General features: G+C 48.4%; 1 protein-coding gene and 1 non-coding gene across 3 annotated transcripts in view; one reads left to right on the plus strand and one right to left on the minus strand.

Moving 5' to 3' along the window:
* The window catches only part of ANGPT4 (angiopoietin 4), a 43,373-nt gene extending 35,250 nt beyond the window's left edge, over positions 1 to 8,123 (minus strand). For both annotated transcript variants that reach the window (XM_049779267.1, XM_049779266.1), the window contains exon 1: positions 7,815 to 8,123. In XM_049779267.1, coding sequence (XP_049635224.1) covers positions 7,815 to 8,123 — 309 coding nt within the window. The remainder of the gene's footprint in view (positions 1 to 7,814) is intronic.
* Positions 8,124 to 17,869: 9,746 nt separating this feature from the next.
* Positions 17,870 to 18,033, plus strand: LOC126019512 (U1 spliceosomal RNA). The gene has a single exon (XR_007499189.1). It is a non-coding gene; the product is annotated as a U1 spliceosomal RNA (small nuclear RNA).
* The last annotated feature ends 1,570 nt before the right edge of the window (positions 18,034 to 19,603 follow it).

A 19,603-nucleotide genomic window follows, 5' to 3' on the forward strand; every position in this document is an offset into this window, starting at 1 on the left:
TAACTGAAGGCTGAAAATGCCAAGAATTTACAGCCAGCCTCGGGGTGGCCGGGGCAGTTGGGCGGCCTGAGTCAGTTGGGGAGGGTCTTTGGCCAGGCCTGGACCCCACGCTGAGCTCCCACTTGACCCTTATCCAGTCAGGCAAGACCTCTGGAGACCACGGGGCCCTGGGCCCAAGTTATTCTGAGGTTTGACGTCAGGGAGCGAGGCTGAGGGCTGTGCCAAGCCAACAGGCTCCTGCCCAGTTCTGGAGCCCTCCCTGCTGGACCTTGGGGGCAGCAGAGGCAGAGGAGGCAGCCTCAGCTGAGTGGCCATTTGGGTGGTATGTCCTGCCTGGTCTTTTCATGGGGACAGAACCTGAGGACCTTGGGGAAGTAGAAGCTGGAGGGGACACTGTCCTGGGAGTGAGATGGGGGAGGAGCTGAAGGGAAAAACCAGGGGAGAAGCAAAGTGAGAAGGGGACTTTGGTCAGATAGGAGAGAGGTTCCAAAGTGAGAGAGAGGGCATAGGGAGCCTGAGAGAGAACACAGCAGGTAGGGCGCTGACCTATGTGCCATCTCTGACTCCATATATGGTTCCTTGAATCCATTTAGGAGTGATCCCTGAGCACAGATCTGGGAGTAAATCTTGAGAACTGCCAGATGTGGCCTTAAAGCAAAACAAAACAAAACCCCAAATCACAAAATTCAAAGAGTGAATCAGCAACCTTGCTCCCACCCCCTGCCCCAAGGGAGTCCCCCAAGTGTCAGAGAGACCCAGGCTAGAGAGAGGCAGAGATAGAAAGAGCTAGGCTGAGGGGGGCTTTTGCAGGTACAGAGATAGAAGCAGGCCCTAGAGTGCTGGGTTTTGGAGTCGACCCTGCCCCTGGGGCCCCAGAGACTCAGAGGGAGCTAGCACCTCCTGGCAGGGGAACCCTCCATGACAAGAATGAAACTTTATTGAGTTTCTCCTGTGGGCAGATATTCCCAAGGCCATGGCAGACAGGGAACAGAGCTGGAATTCTGGGAGCTTGAATGAAACTCTGAGTGAAGGGCTAGGTCACAAAGCCAGTCCTAGCTGGACCCTAACCCAGCTAAGGATGCCATGAGCCTAACCACTGCTCCACCTGACCCAGCAAGGGATACCATGAACCTAATCACTGCTCCACCTGACCCAGTGAGGGATACCATGAATCTAACCACTGCTCCACCACTGATCCAGCTAGGGATGCCTTTTTTACAGCTGGCTCCATCCTGCAGCCTTCAGCACTCAAGGCTACAGCTTTGTACTCAGACATGGGAAACAGAGCCAAGAGCTGATTTGTGGCCTGGCCCACCGGCAGACAGACACAGCCATTCCAGACAGAGGCTCTGTGGCCAAAGCTGGGGTGCAGGGCTTGGATAGAGGTGGAGAAAGAACAGTGGGAGGAGAGGAGGAGAGCAGGGGTAGGGAGGGAGGAAATGAAATAGGATTAGGCTGACCCACTCTCCCCAGCCCTCTATCATCTTGACCCCAGCCAGCTGCATGCTAGGAGAAGATAGTGGAAATCTGGGGATCTTGAGGTACTGAACAACACCCCTATTTTCTCTTGGGTCCTTTTATCCCCCTCATACCCTTCAGAGTCAGGAAAAAGGCCCTGTGGGGTGGTCTGACAGCTGTAGGATTCTGGGAAATCTCTTCCCTCTCCTGGCTTATTTCCTTACCTGTGCCTTGAATGAGCAAGAGGGGAGCTCTAGAGAGCTGGAACTGAGCAGATAGACCGCTGGGCCCACCACTCTGCTTTCTGTGAAACTGGGGAGCACCTCCAGTTGGTTTCTAGTAGTTAGTTCCTAGTAGATATGGCCATGACACTGAAGCTGAGGGCTCAGGATGGTACCTACATTCATTTTGTTTCTCTTTGGAGACCTTTACCTTGCAGCAGATGCTAAGAAAGGCATTCAGTTTTTAATGACACTAAGACAGGGCCAGACTGAGAGAATGCACGAGAGGTTTTTACAACCATGACTACAGAAGACACAAGTGACCATGGTTCGAGGGAGAGAGGATGATCCAGACAGGCATCTCCCTGCCAAAAACCATATGCATGACTCAGCCAGAGGAGAAACAATGGAGGATGGACCTGGATTGCATCCAGAGTGTGGATAAGACAAGGGTGGCCTGTGACTAAGACGAGTCCTAAGCTTGCCTATGGGCTATCAGTTACCTGTGCATCATTTCATCAAGCGTCCATGAGCCTCAGAAGTGTTTCCAGCCTGTTTCATAAGGGAGTAGATCAAGGTTCGAGAGATGAAGCCACTTGTTCCAGGTAGCACAGCAAGAAAGGACAGTTGTTGAGTCTCAGCAGTTGGGATCCAGTAGGGAGGGACCCTCACCTTCCAGGCTATGCTGCTGCCATAGATGGGCCAGGACTCTAGAAAAGTGTGTGTCTATGCATAGGCTAATAGAACTGTGACATGGAGTGACTTGGCAGTGACCCCAATATCCTTGAGGGGCAAGAAAGGTCCACTCAATTCAAAGGGACATTGCCAAGAGAATATACAGCAAGTGACTACTTGATCCCAAGCAGAGATCAAGCAGTGTTGTGACCCCCTCAAGAGCACCAACACATGGCAATAATACTCAAATACAATAGAGACAAAGGTCAGGAAGACCAGTCCATGGTAGGAAACTTGTCACAAATAGTAGGGGAGTGCAGTTAGGGCAGAGTAGGGACCATTATGACAATGAGAGTTGGAAATGATCACTCTGGACATTTGGTGCTGAAAGGAGGTAAAGTGATAGGCATGATATCCCTTCAGTTACAATATTGTAAGCCACCGTGTCTAAAATGGAAAAAAGAATAGGGGGAGAGAGAGAAAGAGAGAGGGGGGGGGAGAGAGAGAAAGAAAGAGAGAGAGAGAGGAAAATGTCTGCCATAGAAGCAGGCAGGTAGGAGGACGGGAGGGAAACTGGGGACATTGATGACAGAAAATGGACACTAGTGAAGGAGTGGGAGTTGGACACTGTGATTGAAACTCAAATATGAACAACTTTGCAACTTTATCTCATAGTGATTTGGTTAAAGCTTTTTTAAAGAACAAAACGAAATATCAACGCAGAAAATGCCACCTCAGGGTCCATTACCCTCATCCTTTGGATCGCCTTGACCATGATTGAACCTCTGTCTCTTACACAGTGAGGCAGTTCAAAATAAACAGGGCTGAATCTGATGAAGAGACTTGGACTGCATCCAGCAGTGCTCAAGGCCTACTCCAGGGTTTGTACTCAGGGATCACTCCTGGCAGTGCTTAGGGATAGAATCCAGATGTGCTATGTTCAAGACAAGCTCTCAACCAGTCCCAACCTGCTGCATTTCTGCCCAGCTGAGCCACCCCATCTTTAGGAGGCCCCTGCGGTAGCCAGGAACAGGCTAAGAGTAACTCATGAGTCACATAGCTATCTCACCAGCTGTGCCCAATACTTGGCCATGCTCTGCATTGTGCAGAGGGGGAAACTGAGGCATGTTCAGCCATGAGACAGGTTCGTGCTGGGGTCAGGATGTGCAGACAAGTGGGTCTGCTTCCATCTCCGTGCTTCTAAATTCTGGATTGCCACTGTGACCTCTGCCCATGCTTCCAGAGAATAGGAGGTGAGGCCTGGAATAGAGACGTAGACCCGGGTGGCCAGATGTTGCAGGGAGAGATGAGAAGGCCTGAGCTTGGGAAGCCACTGGGATACCCAGGATGGGGCCTCAAGAAGCAGAGATGGGCTGGAGAGATAGCACAGTGGAAGGGTGTTTGCTTTGCATGCAACCTTTCTAGGACGAATGGTGGTTCGAATCCCAGCATCCCATATGGTCCCCCGTGCCTGCCAGGACCGATTTCTGAGCATAAATCCAGAAGTAACCTGAGTGCTGCTGAGTGTGACCCAAAAACAAACAAACAAAAAGCACAGATGATAGGATGGGTGGGGCATAGTGGGGGAAGGACAGCTAAGGACACTCAATGAAAGTGTCTCCACTAGAGACATGGGCAGGGAGGGAAGAACATTACAAATTCTCAGAGAAGAGAGGCCAGGGGAGAACCAGGCTCATGGACAGGGTGGTCAGGAACCCAGATGCTACTTTGCTATCACCAATGGGGAGGCTGGTCCTGGGGCCATAAAAGGAGGCGATGAGGAGAGTGGAGGTGACATGCTGGGAAGCACCAGCATTTCAGGGTTGGGCAGGGCAGGAGCCATGAGAGATGAGAGGAAATGTGGGGCACCTGTGCAGGAGAGCATAGAGCAAGAGTGGATACCTCTTTAAGGCCTTTCTCTGGGTCTGTGAGATCTATGAGGACAGCAGCCTATCTGCCTTCTCAGCTGAGCTCCCTTAGCTTGAGAAGGCAGATAGACTGCTGTCCTCATAGATCTCACAGACCCAGAGAAAGAAAGAACAGGAAGGGGTAGGAGCTAAGAGAGTAAACCAAAGTCAGGGAAAGAGAAAGGAGGAGGGTAGATGTTTCATTTTATTTCATTGATTTGGGGACCACATTGGGTGGTCAGGGGTTATTCCTTGCTCTGTGTTTGGGGAGGTTATCCTAGGTAGTTCTGGGATCAAACCTAGTTCTGCTGCCTGCAAGCAAGTCCTTTAACCCCTAACTATTTCTCTTGCCCCAAGGGCAACAGTTGAAATAGGATATACAGCGAAGACCCTTCTGAGGGAGTGAGGCTTATGCAAAAGCCAGGAATCAGGGGTGAGCCAGGAGAAGAGAAGAAGATATTCCAGGGTGTCAAGATTTCTGCTTTTCTATTTGTTTCTGGGTCCACCTGGTTGTGCTCAGGGCTTTATCTTGGCTCTGCACTCAGGGATTACTACTGTCATGACTTGGGGGGACCACATGGGTTGCCAAAAAGTAAAACTTGTGCCTGGATCATTGTGCTATCATTCCAGCCTCAGGATTTCTGCTGTTAATTGGAATGGATGGTAGGCATGGAGGGTTTTGAGAAGAGGGACAGAATCTAACTCAAGATTTACAAGGCTCTCTATGTTTACTGAGTTGATCTGGGGGTTGATCTGGGGGGGGCGGGTTCTAGGATAGAAACAGGCATTTGAGGGTGATGGCAGAGATTGAGGTTGATCTGGGGGGGGGCGGGTTCTAGGATAGAAACAGGCATTTGAGGGTGATGGCAGAGATACCTGCTGAAGTGGGAGGTGGAAATGCCTGGACAGTGGGCAGAGAAGATGTGTTTTGTAGAGGACTTGGCTGCAGAGAGTTTCCAGGAGAACTTTGGTCAGGATTATTACATTTAGCAGTAAGTGAGGTCCAGTAGAGGAAGACTTAGGGGCAAGGGGTGAATTTGGGAAATGGGAAGTGGAAGCAACATCTGGAGAGGAAATAAATGAGGAATGAGGAAAGGAGGCAGAGAGAGTGAGTTTGGGAAAGCCACATGTGAAAGGGAGAGATTTTCACCCTCTGTTCCCTTCCTGCTTCCTTTCCATGCTCCCCTCCTCTTTCCTTTCTACTTAGGTGAGATAAAGCACAGAGAAGAATCTGCTGGGATGAGGCATTGGGAACACAACACAGTGAGGGAAGGTTGGTTTGGGTCAGGTGACTGCAGGGTACCACTAGTCTTGGAGAGAAGCGTGTCCTCAGTCTAGAAGAACCCCTTCCCTTTGAGCTCAGAGGGAGAGCCTAGAGAAACCTCAAGAAAATCTAGAGGTATGTGGGAGGCAGTGGGGAGGCCTCTCCATGCAACCCCATTTCTCACTGTAGATAGAGATCACTGTCGAGGTAGAGGGGGGTGGGGACTGGAGGAGGATGCATGGTTTGGGAAGACCCTTTGGCACTGAAAACTGCCTTAAGGGACACAGATTCTAGGCAACGTGAACTCTCCTTGGGTTGGGCAATAGAATGTGAGGTCAAGAGCTTGCTGGAGGAGCGATGGGAGGGACACGTAGGTGAGAGAATGTGATTGGGTGGCTAAGATCTCTCACTGAAAGCCAAGATCTCGGAAAGCCTGGCAGAAAAAGTAGGTACATGCATGCCTGAGTGTGTGTGAGTGTCGCATGTGTGAGTCTGCATAAGTGTGCATGAGTATTCATGCGCTGTGTGACCCTACATGGTTGTGTTTGAGTGTATTGCATGTGTGAGTATGCTTGGGTGCATATGTGGCATGCAAGAGTTTGTATGAGTGGGTGCATTTGTGTGTCTTCATATGTGTGTGAGCACATACATGAGCATATGTCAATGAATAACGGTATGTAAGTATGCATGTGACTGCATGCACTCAGCAGAGATCTAGAAGAGACATATACAGCAAACTCTATCTTGAGACTGAAAAGGCCCAGATATGTACCAGGCAACCGACCCTTTGAAAACACGAGGAAGGCATCAGAACTTCAATGTACAACCATTCAGATGTCCTCATTTATTCTTTATTTACTTATTTATATTTTTGCCTTTTTGGGCCACACCCTGGGATGCTCAGAAGTTACTCCTGGATATGCACTCAGAAATTACTCCTGGCTTGGGGGACCATATGAGACACCAGGGATCTAACCAAGGTTCGTCCTGGATCAGCCACATGCAAGGCATGTACTATGCTATCGCCCCGGGCCCCAGATGTCCTCCTTTTAAAAAACGTTTTTATTTTCAAGCCAATGAGATAAGGAGGGGAGAAGGCACTTGCCTTGTAGGCAGCCTGTTCTATCCTTGGCACCATATGTGATACCCTAAGCACTTTCAGGAGTGACCCCTGAGCACAGATAGAGAAGAGTTGCTGGGTATAGCCCAACCTACTCAACCTACTCAAAAACAGTTTAGAGTCTGTCCATATTCTCCCCGTACTTATTCGGTGGCACTTGTGCAATCAGACTGTGCACCCAGCCCATGGCCTGGAGCAAACTAGACTAGCCAAGAATGGCACACCTGGGAAGCTGTTTAGATGAAGAAGGGGCTACTCCGTGGAGAGGGGAGCATGCTGGCCACCTCCTGCATCTCCATACAGTCTGTCATCTCTATCTACTAAGGGATACATTCAATCAGCTCCCACCTCAGCCTCCACCCACACTGTCTCCTGCCTGTTCACGCCCTTGGTGGCTACAACTTAGGGGCTCTGGCCAGCCTCTCTCACACACTCCAAGAAGTCTTTCTGGCCCTTGTGCCCACCAGGTGTCCAGTTGTCCCTGCTCCCCTCTGTGCCTCAGGGCCTCACCTTAGGGTCTGGCACATCACAAAAGCACTGAGTGAAGAACAGAAGATTCTGGGTGGCCCTGGCCTTGGACCCAAACATTGTGATGTCCTAACTCCCTGTCACTTCTGTCTCCAGCACAGCAAATTCATCCCTCCCTGGAAAGTCAGGCATCTGCCCCAACCCATCCTGCCAAAAGTTATATCAGGCTCTTCCCTGACTCCCTGCAGCCTCTTCAAATGAGATCAAACCAGAGGTATGTCTTTCTGTTCAGACCCAACCATATCTCCAGGATGCTCCAAGCAAGGGCCAAAGTCCCCGCAGGGACCTCAAGAACCTCATAGACTTCCATCTCCCTCTCTTTCATTCTAGCCACCTAGCCTGCCCTCCCTGTCATAGCCCATCACTGCTGTACTGCAGAGCCTAGGATAGGCCCGGACAGTGGCCTGCACTTAGCTCAAATGCATCTAGATGATAAATGAATGGCAACCAGGGCTTCTGGTTTTTGAGGGCATCCAGGCCAATTTTGTGACCTGGGTCTATCCCTGCCCCTCTCTGAGTCTCCTTGTCCCAGTCTGTTCAGTTAGAGCTGAGATGCCCAGCCAGGCCACTCATGTTCCCGTTGTCCCTGCCTGCCCATCCTCTGCACCCAGCTCCGCCAGAACCCCCTGCAGGGCTCTTACCTTCTGCAGCCACTGAGTGTTGTTCTCCAGCACCTTCTCCAATTGTCGCACCCGCTGGGTCCGCCAGTCTCCGAGGTTCAGCCCAGCAGCCGGGGAGTCCCTCTGGAGGCTGTTGGAGCCCCCGAAGACTTCGGGTTCCGGCGGGCAGGGCTCAGGCTCGGGCAGCAAGAAAGTGTAGCTGCACTGGCCGTGCTGGACTCGGTGTGCCCGGCGGCGCCCACCAGCCTCCTGCCCCTGCCTCTGGGCCACAGTTGCAGTGACTGCAGCAAGGAGGAGGCTGCCCAGCAGCATGGCTGGCCGGGACGGCATCAGGAGATGAGGTGGTTAGAGGTTCTGGAGGCTCCTACCTGACAGGGAGGGTGGCCCTGCCTGGGAAGCTGCCTCTGCAGCTGTGAGCCCCTGCTTGGTTCTGCTGTCCAGGCTGCTATTTATACTCCAAATACCACAGCTGCTCAGTTTCCTCCGCCCAGCACACCCTCACCTCTATTCTTTCCCTTTTCCCTTCCTTCCTCCTCACTCCTGCCTCCCAGCTGTCCTTTCCCTGCCTGCACAGGCCTTGCTCTGCATGCTGGCCTCTCAGTCCTCCTCTTACTCAGTGGGGGCCTGTAAACTCCCAGCCAGAGAAGAGGAAACACACACACATGCTCACATGCAACACACACTCTCACACACACACAAACACATACACAAACACACACACACACACCACCGTGCCCCAGTGTACATTCACCCACGCACGCACAGACCAGTTCCACAATGCTGCTGTCCAGTCCTTCTGGAAAATGAGAGCTCTCTTCCTGCCTCTGGCTTTCAGTCTCTGCAACCTCCCCCAACCAAGGTCCAGCTCAAATTTCAGCCTCCCCCCGCCATGCCTCTGTTCACGCAACAGCTTGGAACATAAGAGAAGTGACCCCAGAGAGAGTGAAGAGAAGGGAGGGAAAAGGGGTGAGGCTGGGGAGCAGGCAGCTACCCAATATGTTTATGGGGAAATTTTTTTCCTTGCAGGCCTGGGGAGTGGACCCCACAGTCCAGCCTCCTCTTCCCTCTGGGACCTTCTGAGGCCTTCATGCCAGGGCCTCCTGACCTGATTGCTGGGATGGTAATGAGGGGTGTCTTGTCCTGGGGCAGACTGTTCTGGTCCATCATTGGCTGTTGCAGAGAGATGATGGCTGGAGAAAGTTCTTTGAGGAGGCAACTAATGCTTCTTTAAAAAAATTTTTTTTTGTTTGGGGGCAATACCCGACAGTGCCCAGGAGTTATTCCCAGCATGCTGCATGGGGGTCTACCCTGGTAATAATCAGGGGAGCATATTGGACTGAGGATGGAGCCCAGGCCTTCTGCAGGCAAAACAGGCAAGACCCTTTTGAGGCTCCTTCTCCACCCAGGAAGATGACCCCATGCCCTGCTCCCTTCTGCTGGCTTTTGAGGCAGCTTCACCTCTGAGTCCCATGGTCTTATCTGTAAGCCACAGTCTCTGGCATGAGGGACAGTTAAGTCTTCAGAGAAGAATGGAGGGATTTCTGCTTTATTCACCAGTTTATTGGCTCAGATTCTAGCTCTGACCTAGGTGTGATGGTGTGACTTTGGGCAAACCTCTCCAATTCCTTTTGCTACACCAAAAAGAAGAATTCCCTCCATTGAGGATGTGAAAGCAAGTGTGTTGCAGGATAGAGAGAGGGGATCCCAGGTTGGCACTTGCCTTGCATAAGGTTGACTCGGTTTGATCCCTGGCACCACTTCTGAACCCCAGAGCCTCCCCAGGAGTGATTTCTGAGAATAGAACTAGGACTAGTCTTTGGGAGTATGACCCCAAGCCCAACACAAAATTTGCCTTGATGTTGAGTATTTCAGGGCCAAGGTGGCAGAGGGTGGGCATTCAATGACTGGAATGACTGTTCTGTCTTAGCCTCCTCATTGTTGGAATGGGACTACCAGGAGGGCAGGGAACAGAGATGATGTCCAGAAATAAGAGGGCCTCATAGTGGGGGGAACTACCCTTCCAATCTTCTTTGCTTCTTTTACTGTACTGGGAAATCCTGCTGTTGGTTATTGTTTTCCTCCCTTTGTTTCACTGATGCCTGGTATTGGGTGTCTTGAGAGTTTGAGCAGCAATTTAGGGATCCATCCCTGGAACTGAGGACTTCCAGCCAGAGTGTGGGGCCAAAAGTAGTAAAGGAAAGGCTGCAGTTTTTAGCCCCCAGCAGTGCCAGAATGTCCTGTGTATTCAGTCAGACCTCTGCAACTACCTCAGAGCCCTGGCAGTGACTATAAGTGGGGAATCACAGCCTATCCAGGCTATGGAGGAAAGTGCTCCTTCTTAGGTCAGGTTTTCCTGGTGTGGATGCCTCAGGAGGCAAGTGCAGCTTTGACCAGGGCTGTGTTGACTGAGTTAATCCTGGGGAGGCCAGTGGGACCCCTTATTGATTGTGAAAGGGAAAGTTGAATCCCAGAAAGGGACAAAAACATACCAGCAGGAGGTGTGGGCCAAATTCAGCCGTAGAAGGCCTCAGAGACTCATTTGGGCCTTGGAGCCAACATGATCCCCTCACCCAGGAGTGAGGTGGGGTGGTGGGGAGGCACATTGGCAAGGGAGCTTCCAGGTTATGTTGATTTGAAGGAACAGGTAGATGAGGGAACCAGAGCTTCCTTTCATCACAGGTTGTGTAAAATAAACAGGGACTACTTTGTTATACTTGCGAAGGACCCAAAGGAGGGCTCTGGGCACATGTCACTGGCCCTGAACTGACTGTACTGCACAGTACTTCCAGCCCAAATCTCCCTGCACTCCCAACCCTGCCCTCTCACCACACCCTTGGATCCAACTGCAGCTCTCACTTAAACTGAACATCACCATTACTTTCTAGAGGGCTTCTGTGGATTGGGATTTGGGGGCTGCTCAGCAGGCTCGCAGACTTTGGGAACTGATGAGGAAGCAGTCGGAGGTTGACTGAACAGGAATGAGCCCAAGGGTTCCTTCCTGCACTCCTCTGCACTGGGGGACATGTCCCCCAGCACTCAGAGTGTCTTCAGGTGATGGCCCCAATCAGTGGCTTCCATCAGCCAGGCCACTATGGCAGACAAAGATGGGCTCTTGAGAGCCAGGTAGATATTATCTCAACTCTCATAACCAACCCAACCTTGCCATTCTAAGGGCTCCAACTCTAAGTATGGTTGGCCTGACTTTAAGGCAGGGATGTGGAGCTCCCTGTGCCTCTCATGGTAAGAATGTGAGGACTGGAGGTGTGCTGATCTAGGAAGTGCCACAACAGGAAGTAGATCCCCAACCATAGGTGTACTTCCTTAGCCCTGTGTGGGTTTTAAATCAACCCACCCTGGTTTTCCCATTGTGCATCTTTCTTCATATATTTAGAAGTTAATGGAGAGGAAGTTTGCTCTCCTCTCGTTCTCTTTCTCAGTATTTGATAGGCAGTAGATGCTCCCAGTGAGTGTCTGCTGAATGGATGTATAAGCAAAAGAATGTGATGCTTGGGCTCAGGGCTCATGAGTGGGAGACAGGGATGCCTTAGAGCCTCTATGTGGACACAGATATCCTGGTGGGGCTGCTGGCTGACACCAATGTTCATTCCTCTCTGAGAATGTGAAGTGGATTTTTTCCCTATGTCCAGGGACTCAGATGAGATTTCTGGAGAATGTTAACTATCAGACTGCTGAGGAACTTTGTTGTTGCTGATGGTTTTGTAGGTACCATAGTTATGCTCAGTAGGGGAGTGGCTGGGGTGTGGAAATTGGTTGGGGTCTGGGATGACAGCTGGAACTCCTGCATGTAAAGCCTGTGTTCCTAACTTGGAAACTTGTGTCTGAGGAAGTCTGAGCGTAATTCTGGCCCTGAGGCAGAGGATTTAGACAATGGCCTCCTGGTGTTTGGGAAATGGACCCAGCCATGCCCTGGGAAGCAGCAGGTACCAAGGAGAGAGTTGGAGAAGGAGCAGGAGGCAGGGCACAGAGAAGCTAGAATAACGTATAAAGGGGTACCCTGTAAGTGTAGAGGACCCATGTGCTGGGGTCCATAGAGGCCAGTAAACTAGGCCCCAGGAGAGGGTTGTGTTAGCTGTGTACTGGTGTTTCTGACCTGGATCTCCAGTCTGAGCCCCAGATCCAGGGCCATCTGCTACTTCAGTGGTCCTCAAGGTCCTAAGCAGAGTTTTCTATTTCTAGCAATCCTGCTAGAATGGAGTGCCTCTTTCCCAGCATTACAGGGCAAGTTTCTGTAGTCAGAGGTACTGGATGCTCTGGATGGCAGGGTTGACTCGGTGTCCAGACTTGCAGTTCTGAAGAAGGACAGATGATTCTCAAGTAGATCTAGACAGGGTGCCAAAAGGTGAGACAACTGTTGGTGGGTGAAGAATTCCTGCCTATCTACCTTCTCTTCTTGGCCACTGACTTAGTTCACTCACTCACGCACTCTCCATCCCAGAGGTTCCCTGGGGGCTCTCCTACCTCCCAGGATGGCCTCATCTTGATCAGTCCAGGGCCAGAAATATGGAACAAGGGATACTTCATGGATGCTTGGCTTCTGTGACCACTCAGGACCCACACTTCGAAGAAAGAATTCCATGCTTGGTCATGTGCCCCACCTTATGTTCCTGAGATTCTTTTTTTGTTTTTGCTGTTCCACCATTCCCATCACCCATCCAAGCACTCAAGGTGCATTATAAAAGCTTGTTTGCAGGCCCTTGTCTCTATCCAGTCTGGAATCCTTCAGGGCACTGCCCAACCTTTCTACTGCTGTGTGTGATGACTGTCTTAAGGTGCGGTTTACAGGAAATTCTCAAGAGTGTTGGTTGAGGGAATAATCTCCACTATAGTGGCAGCTCCACAGTAGTGATGGAGGAAATCATTCTTTGCCACAGAGAACAGGAAATTAAGGACATTTCTTTTTTTGGGATAGTTTGTGTCTTGTCACCAATCACTTAAAACAACATATCCCTCTGCCCTCCTCTCCCCACCCCCAACTCCAGTTTATTTTCATTTTACTGGTCTGTTGTAAACATGGAGGCAGAGGTTAAGGAAGATGCTAATATCCATCTGGAAGCTTTGGCTTTTGCTCAAAGGACTTGGGCGAAAAAAGAATGTGTTGGCAGATATACTGAGCTGTGTAGGGGGTAAGGGCACCAGCTCCAGGCATGGCTGAAGCCAGGTGCTCAAATAGTATTAGGAATCTGTTTTCTTTTGCCCTCAGATCTAGCCTTAGTTTTCCTCTTTTTACTTCATCTGCTCAAAGTTCTCACCATCACTTCCTTCACTGGTAGCAGAGTATAGTCTATTTATTTAGCAATCCTGCCAGAATGGAGTGCCTCTTTCCCGGCATTACAGGGCAAGTTTCTGTAGTCAGAGGTACTGGATGCTCTGGATGGCAGGGTTGACTCGGTGTCCAGACTTGCAGTTCTGAAGAAGGACAGATTCTCAAGTAGATCTAGACAGGGTGCCAAAAGGTGAAACAACTGTTGGTGGGTGAAGAATTCCTGCCTATCTGCCTTCTCCTCTTGGCCACTGACTTAGTCACTCACTCTCACTCACTCACTCACTCACTCACTCATTCACTCACTGTCTTTTGCTCTTTGTGTTCTTAATGTCATTACCTGGATATCTCTCTCTCTCTCTCTCTTTCAGGGACATGGAGATACTATGGTGAGTCTCAGGGCAGTTGAGAACCCTCCAGAGATAGCGAGTGACCCCAGGATGAATCTTGTGTAATAATCAAGGTGTTTCCATAAGTTTTTTCACCACACAGTCTTACAACTATTCTCTGCTTCCACTTCCTATGGTTCCAACCCCCAGACCCTCAGAATTGATGGTTCCCTAATATCCAGACTGATTTTATGTTACAGGCTTCCTAGCTGTGCTCCGCATTGATACTTAGGCAGGTCATACAGGTCTGACAGTTAACTGAGGCAGTCAATTCTGAAGGGAACAGAAATGAAAGTAAGTGACACTAGGGCCCACTTGGAGTGCTTGGAGGACACTAGGATTATACCCAGTAGTGTCGGGGGTGGGGGGTGTCCATGCAGAGCTTGAACTCTTGGCCTTTAAGAGTTTAAGAGCCCTTTAACTTATCTCCTGATTCCCCCCAGGTTAGATGTTGAGATCACTCTTATGGCCAGGATTTAAGAAATCCTGAACCCACACTCCTGACACTGAATCTTCATCCCACTCATGTATGATAGAAGGTCTAAATCCTGTTGTGGCACTTCCTAAAAATGGATCCCTTAGCACACTCCAGTCCTTACACTCTTACCATGACAGGCACAGGGAGCGCCACATCCCTGCCTTAAAACCAGGCCAAATAGATGTAGAGTTGGAGCCCTCAGAATGGCAAAGTTGGGTCCATCATGAGAGGTGAGATAATGCCCACCTGGCTCTCAAATGCCTATATTTGTCTGCCAGAGTGAACTGGCTGATGGAAGCCACTGATTGGGGCCATAACCTGATGACACTGTGAGTGCTGGGGGACATGTCCTCCAGTGCAAAGGGGAGCAGGATCTACACAACTGTGTTGAAAGGGGGTTGTTGAGAAGAAAGAGTCCTTGGGAGAGGAAGATTGCATATACTGGTGATTGGTGTAGTGTTGGAATTATGCATGTGAGAAACCATTATTATAGTAATGTAAACCATAGAAACTCAGTCAATACAAAAATTTGAGAGGAAAATGTCCCCAAATCCCTGATAATTAATGGTGCAACAGATGATGGACCTTTTTTGTTTGTTTGTTTGTTTGTTTGTTTGTTTTTGGGCCACATCCAGTGATGCTCAGGGGTTAGTCCTGGCGATGTGCTTGGAAATCGGTCCTGGCTCTGGGGACCACACAGGATGCCAAGATTTCAACCCAGGTCCATGCTGGGTCAGCCACATGCAAGGCAAACGCCCTACCTCTTTGCTATCGTTTCTGCCTCATGATGGGACTATTTCTATTTACTATTGGAGAAATTGTCCTGGAATTCTCCTGAGACTTGAAGTCACCTAACACAGCAGAACCCAGCCCAGCCCACCGACACAGGATACAGCGACTTCTGTTGTGAGCTACATTTAAGTTTCCCAGGAGAGCCACTCAGGCCTCAGTTTCCCTTCTCAAAATATGAATAGCTGGGCTCTGCTGATCTGGAGGCTCAAGAGACCAGGGTAGGAGGCAGGCACCCCCTTGGCAATGCTGCTCAGTTAGAGAGCCTGCCTCTCCCATCATTTCTCAGGCCTGCGGAGCTCGAGGCATCTGGCACTCACTCCAGGACGTGAGGAACGAGCCTGCCAGGGGTGGAGGGCAAATCTATTTTGGAGCCTGGGGCCCCTTGGAGACCCAGAGGAGCCTGTGACCCAGAGAGCCAGCAGGCCCCTCTATTTTGTTTATTTTTCTTAAATGAGCACAGCATGTCCCTCGTAGAAAAGTCAGAAAATATATATTAGTAAAAGAGAGGGGAAAAAATGTCTATTTGCTCAACTGCTGGAGACAAAAACTCCAGCTCACATTTTAGACTTTCTCCTGCCCCCAATTATGTCCCTCTATATTCAGAAACATATTTGGAGGGGGAAGGGTGGTTCTAGCAAAAAAAGGCAAAAGGACATGTCTAAAACACATTCTATTTGACTTATTTTAGATTTCTCTTATGGAAAAAGAAGTCAGAAAAGATCTAGTCTAAAACAATAGATCGCTCTGTATGCACATGGCAACATATTACATTTGCCCCAGAGTTTTAAAGAAATGGAATACTATTACAAATTAAGTAGGTGCCCCTCATTGCTTCCTTCCTAGTTTTGCATTCACTCCTGCCCTATTCAGAGTTCAGAGATAAGCACCCATAAATGATACATTCTTCTTCTGACTTCTAATCTTATTTTTAATTTTGATAATACCATTTTTATTTCTATAATTTATTTGACATTCATCATCATATGCATTTATAATTTGTTTCCTTAGTCATGAAAGCTCTAATATCTACTCTCTTACGAACTTGCCTTTTTAAAATAATTCTTATTGTATATCTACTCTCTTATGAACTTGCCTTTTTAAAATAATTCTTATTGTGATCAAAGTGAATTGCAAGTCTTTTACAGAAATATTTAAGGTACATAGTGAAAAGAATTAGGGCCATTCCCACCACCAGTATTGTCCTTCCTCCACCCCTGTTTCCAGCATGTATCCCATATCTGCCCCCTTTATCCCTTGGACTGCTGGAATGAGAGGTCTCTTTTGTGTATAGCTTGCTGTAGATTGGGTATCTATTCTGGTGTCGTTGACTTTGGTGCTTAAGTATGATCATTTCCTATTTTCACTAAATGTTCATACGACTGATTGTTCCTAGTACCATCCATTTATTCCCCTCAAGTTATGAGGGAAAACAAGATTATTCAAGTCCTGTGGGTCTGTTGGGAAAAAAAAAGAAAGGAAGAAGAGAAAAAAAGGAGGGAGAGGAGGAAAACAAACATAAAAAACAGCTGAGGGGATCCGTCTAGAGGCTATAAATACCAGTTTAGGAGAAGAAAGGAAAAAAAATTGAAAAGGAAAAAACAAAAACAAATCTTGAAGACAGACTGGTAAGATGTCTACAATGTCCAGCTTGATGGTATTTTCCATATCTATCCAAATTACACTGAGTTGGTGACCGGGGTCATGTTCCTTTGGTGGCTCTGCAGAACTGCTTCATGTAATTACAGCCTCTATTTCACCAAACCTCAGCATATGAACATTTGGGTTAATCCAACTCTACTGTTATTGCTAACAAAGCTTCCATGGCTATTTTATTGTACACAGCCCATGTGTCTATGAAGAAGGCATAGTCTAGAAGTTTTCCTCCTGGGACAATGTCTATGTATCTTCAGCCTGAGAAAATTGTCAAATCTTTGTGGAGTTACCTCTCACCAGCATGCAGTGCTCCGTTGCTCTCCATTGCTCTTGCTATTGTCAGACTTGGCTTTGTAGCATTCCATGGGCTGTGAAATGGCATATGTATACTACAGCTTACTTTACTCCTTAAGACTCTATTATGACCTATTTTCCTCAGTAGAAGACTCTTCTCTCAGAACATGTTTAATGGTGGCTGTTGTTAGACACTGGGCTGTGTGTGTGTGTGTGTGTGTGTGTGTGTGTGTGTGTGTGTGTGTATCCCTACTAGAAGTTGGGTTTGGTCACGTGCTTTGCTTTGGCCAATGGGACTTCTTTAATTGTGATGTCCAGAGGCTTGTCAGAGACAGTGCCTGAAATCTCCCCTCTGGCTTTCCTGGCTCTGTATCACCACCCTAGTAGCTGGATGATGAGAAATACATGACCCAGGTTCTTTGTCAGCCCAGTGAACATTGAATCAAGATCAGAGTGAGGCTTCTTTATCCCACTCACCCCAGACTAGAATAATCTAATTGACCCTCATAAACATGGTAAATCCTAAATGTTTCTAAGTCACTAAATTTGGGAATTGTTCTGTGGTTTTGAACCTCCTTTTTTACACTGGTGAAGGTCTATGATTCCCAAAGTAAGAAAATCCACTGATGTAGACATTAGGAGCTCATTCTGGCTGTGAAACAAACTTTCTAGTCCAGAGTCACATGAAGATCAGATGAAAATGTGCCTGTCAGTATCCCCTAGTCAGAACTCTGTAGTTGGGCTCTTCTTTCAAGTCCTGGTGTGTGAGAACTTGGGAACATTTTCATTTCCCCTTAGTTCTCCTGACATCCTAGGCCTTCTTTCTGGGAGATGCTATAGAAAGACACCCACGTATCTTTTGAGCCCACATGCAAAGACAAAAGCATAAATAATTGATAGCAGGTGTGTATACATCCCAAACCCAGATGTTCGAATCCTCTGTCCTGCTAGGCCACTCCATCTTGAAAACAGAAGTGGCCTTGGGTCTTGCTTTGACCACTGATTGCAAACAGCTATTTTAAGAATATGTATCAGGGCTGGAAACATAGTACAGCAGGTGCCTGTATATATCAACTCAGGTTCAATAGCCCACATCCTATATGGTCCCCTGGGCATTGCCAGGAGTAATTCCTGAGTGCAGAGTCAGGAGTAAACCCCGAGTATTACTGAGTGTGACCCCCGCAAAAAAGAAGCTATCTGACAGGAGAAATACCATGATCATGAAGGTGGTTTTCCCAGGATGAGGTTTATCTATTCCACTATGGCTGTGCTGACCTCTGAGATTTTCCCAAATGTGAGACATTCAACTGCCTAATTTATGGTGTTGGGGACTGCATTTACATACTCTCCTGAGAAAAATAAAAGAGCAGATATGACTCTGTGCTCCTTCTCCTCTTCCACTGCAGGAACCCAGAAACATTGTGCTGAGAGAACATTGGATGGAAGAAAGCCCACTTGCCTGGATCCTGTGAAGTCTGGAGCAGGCCTGATGATCCCTCTTGAACAAGGAGCATAAGAAAGAAAGAAAAATAAACATTGTCATATCAGGCTATTTGCTATGGCAGGGTAACAAAACTATTTTGGTCGAAATGTGTCCTTTTCTCTGGCCCCCAAATATGTGCTGAAGTTTTCATTCGTGAGCTTAGAAAGAGACTCATTGCAAATGAAATTAGGAAAGAGAGGCCATATTGGATTAGCCAAAGAGTTAGGGAGCTATCTTAAAGGCCAAAGACTTCCAGGCATTGATGACCACCAGTTGGAGCCAGACACAGGCAAGGAAAGATTCAGTCCATGGATTGTGTGGAAACAAGACTCTGTCAACACCTCCTTGTCAAACTTTAGTCTCTAGGGCTCTCTGAGGCTGTCTATTGCCTGAAGGCCCTCAGCGCATTTCAGTTTATTGTGGCAGCCCTAGGAGATGGGAAAGCCAACATACAGACACAAAAATAAAACGCTAATGCATGCTAAAATGTGCCAAAATCATTACAGTGATAATACAATCCTACCAATGAAAATTGTATCTTTCACAATAATGTGTTTCCCCCTTTCTTCCCCTTTCTCCTCTCCCTTCTTTTCCCTTCCTCTCCTCTTTCCTTCTCCCCTCAACTCCCTTCTCTCCTTTTCTCTCTGCCTCCTCTTTTTCCTCCTCTCCTCTCCTCTCCTCTCCTGCCACCTCCTTTCCTCTCCCCTGTCCTCTCCTCTCCCCTGTCTTCCTCTCCTCTCCTTCCTCCTCTCCTCTTCTTTCCCCTCCTGTCCTTGCCCTTAATTTTTTTGTAATGCTGGGGTTGAACCCAAAGTCTCACACATAAAAGCAAGTATTTCATCATTGAGCTATATCCCTGACCTTTTTTAAAAATTATTATTGAAGTGCTCTGTATAGTAAGTGGCATGTCTTATTACATGGAGATATCATCTTAAAGGTTTCTTATTGTGCCCCCATATCCATTTTCCATGGGGGAATTTTCAAACTTGCACAGAACTCTACAGATGAAGACAGCACGCTCTACATTTTTCAGGTCCCCTTGCTGCTGGATGTGGCTGTGTGAGTAATCTCTGAGTATGAGCAGAACTGACAAGTGCTACTTCTTTTTTTTTTTTTTTTTTTTTTTGGTTTTGGTTTTTGGGCCACACCTGGCTTTGCTCAGGGGTTACTCCTGGCTATCTGCTCAGAAATAGCTCCTGGCAGGCACAGGGGACCATATGGGACACCGGGATTCGAACCAACCACCTTTGGTCCTGGATTGGCTGCTTGCAAGGCAAACGCTACTGTGCTATCTCTCCAGGCCCGACAAGTGCTACTTCTAAAAGTAACCTTGTCCTGATGCCCAAGACAATAGGAGATGCCTTCTCCTTCCTCTTATCTGCTTTTCATCTCACTGTCAGCAAAGCAGTGGGCCAGCTGATGGCTTTGATGTAGATAAAT

The sequence above is a fragment of the Suncus etruscus genome, chromosome 9, assembly GCF_024139225.1.
Source record: "Suncus etruscus isolate mSunEtr1 chromosome 9, mSunEtr1.pri.cur, whole genome shotgun sequence".
Lineage (NCBI taxonomy): Eukaryota > Metazoa > Chordata > Mammalia > Eulipotyphla > Soricidae > Suncus > Suncus etruscus.